The sequence below is a fragment of the Stegastes partitus genome, unplaced genomic scaffold (genome assembly GCF_000690725.1).
Source record: "Stegastes partitus isolate 25-593 unplaced genomic scaffold, Stegastes_partitus-1.0.2 Scaffold115, whole genome shotgun sequence".
In the NCBI taxonomy this organism is placed as follows: Eukaryota; Metazoa; Chordata; class Actinopteri; family Pomacentridae; genus Stegastes; species Stegastes partitus.
The window spans coordinates 637142-645958 of NW_007577846.1; the positions used below are offsets into that span (position 1 = coordinate 637142).

Here is an 8817-nt window from a genome sequence, read left to right on the forward strand (position 1 = left end):
GACACAAAAAGGCAAGAGCTGTATATTCAGTGTTGAAAGAGCAGAGAGGCACCTCAAAGAGTCAAATGGCAAGGCTGGGAAGACAAGATGTGATCATTCCAAAGCAGAAGATGGTAAAAGTGGTCTGTGCGAAACTTAACAAAAGCATATTGAATGAACAGTACGCAATTTTGGAACCAAATGAAGAAACACCTTGGCCAGCTGGACTACAAGTAAAACAGCAATTGATACAGTTATCCAGTCAAAACAAAGCAGCTATTTCAGTGGTGGTCGAAAACAACACAGAAAATGATATTAGACTGCAAAACAGAACCATTCTTGGCTGGCTACATGCTGTAGATTCTGTCAAGGATGTTGAGGAAGAAGCCATGCTAGCACCATCTAAGCCACAAAAAGAAAATGACCAAGAGAGATCCTGCCAGAGTACACCAGAGGAGATGTGTGATGGAACAACATCCAATGGAAAACTCTGGGATCCACCGGTTGACCTCTCCCATTTAACAACAGAACAGCAGCAAAAAGTGAGACAGATGCTGAGGGAGGAGAGTGAGGTTTTTGCTCAGGATGACTGGGACACCGGATGTATTCCTGATCTTCAGATGACAATACGTCTCAAGGATGACATCCCAGTTACAAAAACATACAATGCCACCCCTCGTCACCTTTATCAAGAGGTGAAAAAGGACATACAAGATCTACTCAGCAGAGGATGGATCCAAAAATCAACATCCTCCTACTCATCTCCAATAGTGGTTGTGAGAAAAAAAAGACTCCTCTATCCGACTCTGTGTTGACTACCGACAGCTAAATGAAAAGACGTATCCTGATCGGCACCCCATCCCAAGAATTCAAGAAATCTTGGAGAATCTGGGAGGAAACTCTTGGTTTACCGTGCTCGATCAAGGAAAAGCTTATCACCAGGGCCTTGTCAGTGAGGAAAGTCGAGCATGCACCGCTTTCATTACACCCTGGGGATTATACGAGTGGCTCAGAATCCCTTTTGGACTGACAAATGCCCCAGCAGCTTTCCAGCGCTACATGGAGGGCTGCCATGGAGACCTGAGGGATGAGGTGTGTGTACCCTATCTTGATGATGTTTTGGTTTTCAGTCAGGACTTTGACAGCCACCTGGACAACGTGAGAAAGGTGTTGCAGAAGCAAAAAAAACTGTGGGATAAAACTCAGACCAAAGAAATGTGACCTCTTCAAAAGAGAGGTGTGTTATGTTGGTCGCATCATCTCCGAGGAGGGATACCGGATGAACCCAAAAGAGGTACAAGCTGTCCAGGCGCTGAAAAAAATCAAACCAAAGACAGTTAAAGAAGTTAGATCCCTTGTCAGTTTTCTGGGCTATTACAGATCATTCATTGCGGATTTTTCGAGGATCGCTAAGCCGCTTTATGAATTGCTGTCCCGCCCAAAAACTGAGACACAAAAGAGGAAAAAAAAAAGGCAGAGGGCACCATTCTCCCCAGCTTCCCCCATCTCAGCCCATTGAATGGACAGCATTACACCAGGAAGTCTTGGAGAGACTGGTAGACACACTGTCAGACCCCCCAATAATGGCGTACCCAGATCTTGAAAAACCATTTGTGCTTCATGTTGATGCATCTGAGGAGGGTCTTGGGGCTGTCTTATATCAGCGTCACGAAGGGGCACTGAGGGTGATAGGATACGGATCACGAACACTCACGCCGGCAGAGAAAAATTACAAGCTCCATTCAGGGAAATTGGAATTTTTAGCTCTCAAGTGGGCTGTGACTGAGCGGTTCCGTGATGATCTTTTCCATGCTCCTCACTTTGTAGTATACAGCGACAACAACCCTCTGACATATGTGATGAAAACAGCCAAACTAAATGCTGTGGGTCACCGTTGGGTATCAGAGTTAGCAGATTTCTGCTTTACTCTAAAGTACAGACCAGGAGCTGTCAACCGTGATGCAGACTTCTTATCCCGCCGACCAGCTGAAATAGAGGCTGTAATGACAGAATGCACAGAGGAGTGTAAACCCAATGACATCACAGCAGTCAAAGAGGGACTGACAGCCCAGAACAGGGGAGACACTGACTGGATCTCAGCCATCACCTGCAATGTGGACGCATTACCCGAGTTGACCACCACATGTGAGGAAACAGTTCAACCAATACCAGTCAGAGATATCCACGCAAATCAGAGGGAAGATGTTGTGATAAGCAGAGTAATCACTCTAAAACAACACCATGAATATCTTAAGGACAGGATCAGAGAGCCAACACCAGTGAAGCGCTTCCTGAGGGAGTGGTCTCATCTTCATCTGGATAAGGATGGGATCCTGTGGCGAAAAACGAACGCCCACACTCAGCTTGTGGTCTCTGAGAAGTTGAAGCCACTGATTTATAAGCAGCTGCATGAGGAAATGGGGCATCTGGGGGCTGACAGGATGATATCTTCGGCCCGAGAGAGGTTCTTTTGGCCAAATATGAGAGAAGAGCTGAAACACTACGTCACCAAAGTGTGCCGTTGTTTGAAACAGAAAAGACCAAACAGGAAAACAAAAGCACCTTTGCAAAGCATAACTACGTCGGCACCTTTTGAAATGATCTCCATAGATTATCTGCATCTGGAGAGAAGCAGAGGTGGAGTGGAATACATTCTTGTAATAGTAGACCACTTTACAAAGTTTGCACAGGCTTATGCAACATCAAACAAGTCTGGCAAAACAGCTGCACGCAAAATCTTTGATGACTTCATTCTGAGATTTGGATTCCCAGCCAAAGTCCACCATGATCAGGGGCGGGAATTTGAGAATGAGTTGTTTCGGAAACTGCAAAGCTACAGCGGAGTGCAGCATTCAAGGACAACCCCATGCCATCCCCAGGCTAACCCAGCAGAGCGGTTTAACAGAACTCTGCTGAGTATGCTTCGGACGCTGGAAGAGACTCAAAAACCAAACTGGAAGGACTATTTGAACAAAGTGGTTCATGCATATAACTGTACTGTTCACGAGTCAACTGGCTTTTCACCTTTTTTCCTGCTTTTTGGAAGGAAGCCTTCCTTACCCATTGACCTCATGTTTCCCAGAGAAAGCCCTGCTGCAGAGTCTCCTGCAGGATATGCTGAGAAGTGGCAAGCATCAATGCAGGAAGCGTACAGCACTGCACAGAAAAACATGAGAAAAGCTCAGGAGCGAGGGCAAAAACACTACAATCAGAGGACATGGAGCTCAGTTCTTGAACCTGGAGATCATGTCCTTATTCGTAATCTGTCAGAAAGAGGAGGACCAGGAAAAATACGCGCTTTCTGGGAGAACAAAGTGCATGTGGTTAAAGAGAGGCGGGGAGCAAATGGTCCAGTTTATGTGGTGAAACCATTGGATGAGGAGGGTAGAGACAGAGTCCTACACAGAAATCTTCTGTTACCTTGCCCCTACCTTGCTGAAGAACAGAACACTGAACACCTAAAAGGGACAGCTGAAGATGCCAAGCAGGTGAGAAAAGACATTCAGAAATCAAGAGCAAAGATCCAGACTGCTGTGGATAGTTCTGAAAGTTCAAGTGAAGAGGAGTATGCTGTTTGGATGCCTGGACGGGGACAAAATTGCTCGTTACAACCCACATGCTCCAGTCTTCCAGCCCAGGAGCCGGCCCTCTTGGAGAGAACAGAGCCAGCTACAAGAGAAGGTTGCTGTCACTTCAGGTGATGATCAGATGGATGAATCCAGAAATCTGGAGGAGGATTCCCAGGATCAGGGGAGGAGTCAGAGTCAGGACTCGGATTCTGAAGAGCAAGTCTTGGAATCCAGGGGGGACGAATTGGATGCAACGCCATCAGAAGACGGTCAAGGGTATGCGAGGGTCANGATAGGACTTCATTGAAATTTTCAAGGTGGCGCTGTGGAGCCATTTTGGCAGTGACGTGTCCAAGTCCCTTAAAATATCAAATTTTTCGCCAGTCCTGATGTGCGTGGTGATTTTGGTGAGTTTTAGGCCCTCAAAATCGCGTTTCAAAAGTCGGTAAAATAATAATAATAAATAATTAATAATTAATAAAAAATAAAAAATAATAATAATAATCACAACGGTTACAATAGGGTCCTTGCACTGGTGTGCTCGGACCCTAATTAAAGAAATTCAGAACACTCAAATACATAAATGAATAGTTAAATAAAAAAGAGATTAAATAAAATGAGTGGTGGTAGGACTCCGATGTACTTCATGTAATGGAGATTATGCTTGTTTTGAAAGTATTCAGGACAACAGCTGTAATTGGGAGATAACAGGTGTTGGTATTGTTGCTGGGGGCGGTCAGCAGGGGGCGCAAATGTTCGAAACTGTAGAAACAGTAGCCTGAAGTGTGACTGGAGAAGAATTCAGACAGGACACTTTGTCAGACTGACCATTTGTTTGGGATCACATGTATTTGATTTTGGCAGTGACTCTGCTCTCGTGATGCTCTGGAACAATCTGAGCAAGCATGACACAGAAAATCCCTGAGATCACAAACCCCCGACAATGTTCAAATGATACAGTGTGAACACAAGAACAAGGAGACCAACGTAATGGTCCTCACTTTATAAAATCCAATTTACATAGTTCCAAGGTACAACAATGAACCATCTGTATCCTACAGTCCCGCAATATGGGAAACAACCGGGGTTATGAAACTGAACTTTTAAAAGGGAGGTGGTTGGAGAGGAGGAGGAGATTTGTCAATCTGTAGGTGCTGGTGTGGCAGTGATGTGGTGAGCATGGAGCAGGCAGAATGAATGAACTCCGCCTCGGTTATAAAGCCGCTAATGGGTGGGCTGGACTTAAGCAGTGAATGATTAGACAGAAAGAGCCTTGTGACTCCCTGACTACGCCCTGACTCCACCCTGAGCTAACGCATAAGCTCTGTGAAGAGGACCGCAGGGGGATGTCAGTGTAAACAGTCAGCCACGTGCACTAGACTGTATAGCGCGCTCTATGTTAGCAGCTAGCTTCTCTGAGCCACTTCTGTTTAGATTGAATCCATTTTCAGCAAAGAAACACCTGCGTTTCCAGAACAGGTCAAAATTCTTGATGTATCTCAAACCCTGCTCCCTGCACACCGACTGGAGCCACTCGTGGAGGCTGAGGGTTCTGGAGAACAGATCCTCGTCGCGTTTCATTGTAGGAATGGGACCTGAGATGAAAACTGTTTTCCCACATGGTTGTAAAAATCTCAAAAGGAGGCGGAAGTCAGCTTTGGTCACCTCCGATTGTTGACGGAGAATGTCAATTGCTCCCACGTGAATAATGACTCTCTCGATGGATGGTTTCAGGGAAGGCAGCAGATCCTGGAGTTTATTCTGTATCATGGAAACTGTGGCTCCAGGGATACTGTGTATTTCTGCCTGGTAGACACGAACATTCTCAATGATTGAATCGCCGAGAATCAGAGTGGTGGGTGATGGAGACTTATTGCCTCCCCGCAGTCTAAATCTGCGACGGTAAGAAGACGACCTGCCTTGTTGTCTGGTCGGAGCCACAAGCGTGGCCACAGCCTCCAGCAGATCAAACACCTGCTGGGAGTTGCTGGAGTTGCGGTTGTTGTTGAGGACGTAACATCTGTCTTTCACGCTCCGGGGCAGGATCTTTTGCAGTCTGGTTTTGGTTCTGTTTAGCATCTGGACATCTGTCTCAGACTGGTCATCGTAGGTGAGGACTACGATGGTATGCCACCAGACGTTCCTTCCAAAGATCTCCTCCATCTGCCTCACGGTGTCTCGTTCTTCATCAATGTGGGTCCTCACCTTGATGACCAGCAGGAAGGTGTGGGGCTCCGGGGCCAACATGTCGGAGATCTCCGTCTTCACTTCAGGTGCTTCTGAGAGTCCAGGAGTGTCGACGACGGTCACCTCCCAGTCAAACACCTTCTTCATCTGCAGACAACACTGAGCATTCTCTGAGGAGAAGAAGCACAGTTTTCATGCAAAATTTTAATACAATCTTATTCAATCCTCTGAACTCCAAGCAGTTTCTGGGTATTTTTTAATTTGCTCCCGTCACATTTTTCTTCATCGTGAGCTTTTTATTTTTACTGCAATATAAAGTCCTGCACCTCTGTGAAACCAGAACAACCATGAAGAAGCAGAGAGAACTCATAAAATGTCTTCTGTGCAGAATGACACAGTCAGAATGCCATAAACCATAAATAATACAACTTAAAAGTTTAACTTCCATGAAATGTGGAAGCAACATTTTTACAAGCACACAAAGGTGTTACCAATACTGGAAAAAAGGGGTAGCTCCATATGGAGTAAACATCCAGTGTTACCTGCAGCAGCACCACCAGCACTGAAGGCGTCTGTTCCCAGTATGATGTTCCCACTGGAGCTCTTCCCTGATCCAGTCCTCCCAACAAGAACCAGTCTGAGGTCTGGCAAAGGAACACAGAGACACACAACATCAAATATACTGTTAAAAGAAAAAAATGAAGACATTAAAGGATCATTCGGCTTCATTTCCTCTTCGCTGAATTTTGAAGTAGTGTTCTGTTGTCTCTCTGGGGGTCATGCTGACTTTGAACTCTTTGCCTCAGTTGTAGACATTTAAGGAAACAAGGACAAAATGGCTACCTTATCGTGGTGGAGGGGTTTGCGTGTCCCTGTGATGCTGAAAGCTAGGCTGTAGGGGACAATAGCCCCTGGTAGGGTCTCCCAAGTATGGATGGGTACCGAGCCCTGGTATTAATCGAGCCCTGGGGCAAATTTCTAAATACCAGAGGATCAATAAACTCCAACGTGAACAGTTCTGTATGATTTTCAGAGCATCACCTGATCACTGGTTACTCATAATTTCAGTTTTACTTTCAGAGCACAAAGCAGCATTGGTTTCGTGATTTGAGGGCTGCAGACAAACTCTGTCTTACTTTATTCTCACTGTTTCACCGACTGAATGTTGGTGTTAGTGGTAGAAGAAGTACTTAAACTGCTTTCTTTGCTAAAACTATTAAAATCACACAGTATAAGTGCTGTCAAAGTTCTGCATTCATTTTAAACTCAAAGGTGAAGAGTGAAATAGGTTTTATCAACACGGACAAATTTAGAGTCACCAGTTGTTTTTGGACTGTGGGAAGAACCCAGTGAGAACCCACGCTGCATGGGGAGAACATGCAAACTCCACGCAGAAAGACCCCAGGCGTCCTCACTGGGCCGTGAACCAGATATCTTCTAGATTTGAGGCAACGGTGCTAAACACCGAGCCACCATGCAGCGCGGTAAGAGTAGTGGTACTGTTGTAATCTTAACGATACCATCCCTACTCCCAAGGTAAATTGGTCCTGTTGGAGGGACCAGAAAAAGAGCAATTTACATCATCCCAATGAAAGCAAGAAAAAGGAGAGCTGCCACCTCGTCCAGAATAGGGAAACCAGGGTCCCCTCCTGGGGACGAGGAGAGCTTGCCAGTAAGTGTCTGGTGGCTGACTTCTGCCCTGTGGGATTCAGTGGGGCACAGCCTGAAAATGGCAACATGAAGCCACCACCCATTGGGCCCACTGCCTGCAGAGCTGAAAACTGGGTTCGGGTGTTATGCCAACCAGGCATACCTCCCCCTGGTGGCATAGAATGGTTGTGGGGATATGGAACGTTACTTCACTGATGGAAGAGGAACCTGAGCTGGTGCTGGAGGAGGAGCAGTGCCGACTAGATACACTTGGGCTCCTTGGGAGGGGTTTGATTCTTTTCCAGACAGGCCTAGGATGAGAGGCTGAGATGTGGGGATACTGATCTGAACCCAACTGGTGTTCTGTTATTGGACTTCTGTACTAGACATAGCTTGGCCATAACGAACGCCTTGTTTGAGCAAAACGTGGCTCCTAAGTACACCTGATACCGGAGCACCTCAGGCCAACAGTCGATGATTGACTTTCAAGTCGTACCATCAGACCTGTCCACAGGGACATGTGATGAGAGGAGCAGAGCTTTCAACTGATCATCATCTAGTGATTTGTTGGATCTAACAAGTTAACAATTTCCCTGAGGTTTTACACCGAAGGGATCAATAAAGTTTTATTCTATTCTAACGTGAGGAAGGCTGTCAGACAGACCTAGAAAACCAAAGCATGTAGTGAGGTTGAACTGGGAATGTCTGACGGAGGCCCCTATCTGTGGGGTCTTCAACTCCCACCTCCAGTGTAAAAAGGCTGGTGAAGTCGGGGCAACACAGTGACTTGCAGCTGTAATACCTGTGAAACGCTGCTCTAGCGAACACTCCTTTTTCAGTGGAGAGTCACAGTCCGGCCACCAAAGTTTAACCTGGTCTTTCGCATCGTTGAAACTATCGAAAGTCCCGACTGATGGTTCATCTTGGTGGCAGAACCTGAGATTCTCTCTCAGTTTACCATCATCAAACTTAAGCACCTGAAAAAGAATTAAAGCAGAACAACACAAAATTTAGTGAAACCCTGAACTTTTGGTAATGCATCTGATGACATGAACTATAGGTAGCAGTGCATCAGTTTTCTTTTTTAACACGAAATGCCTGAGATGTCTACATAGAGAAAGCAGTGAAGATACCTGTTTGTCCACATGCAGGGCGATGGCGACATTATCCCAAATATAAAACACTTTCCCATCAAGCTGTAGAGCGTCCATCTGTTTCATTTCAGGTCTTTCCACCAGCTCATACCTGACGAGAAAGTCAAAAAGCAACAAACGACACTATAATCAACTACACAACCGAAGTGAAAGCAGTTTTCAGAAAGTGAGTATATTTTCACACAGTCGGTAGATCCTCCTTCTATTGGTGTTCTGGTTTTGGCTCTTTTAGTTCAGTCCATTACATTTATCCGTTTGTAGGTCTTACCGGTGTGTCT

General features: G+C 45.8%; 1 protein-coding gene across 1 annotated transcript; it reads right to left on the minus strand.

Annotated features, from left to right (window-relative positions):
• Positions 1-4366: 4366 nt before the first annotated feature.
• Positions 4367-8645, minus strand: LOC103354660 (uncharacterized). Its single transcript, XM_008278104.1, has 4 exons — positions 8519-8645; positions 8188-8362; positions 6278-6379; positions 4367-5905 (listed from the first exon to the last, which is right to left on the minus strand). Exons 1-4 carry the CDS (start codon positions 8603-8605, stop codon positions 4911-4913), a joined length of 1359 nt encoding a protein of 452 aa, XP_008276326.1. The 5' UTR covers positions 8606-8645; the 3' UTR covers positions 4367-4910.
• Between the last annotated feature and the right edge of the window lie 172 nt (positions 8646-8817).

Bases quoted from the DNA above. Each gene is read 5' to 3' on its own strand.
- LOC103354660 (XM_008278104.1), bottom strand. From the start codon at position 8,605: ATGAAACAGATGGACGCTCTACAGCTTGATGGGAAAGTGTTTTATATT. The intron at 8,363-8,518 runs GTATCTTCACTG...ATTCTTTTTCAG, and splicing joins CCCTGCATGTGGACAAACAG to GTGCTTAAGTTTGATGATGG. The intron at 5,906-6,277 runs GTAACACTGGAT...TCTTCTCCTCAG, and splicing joins TGCTGGTGGTGCTGCTGCAG to AGAATGCTCAGTGTTGTCTG.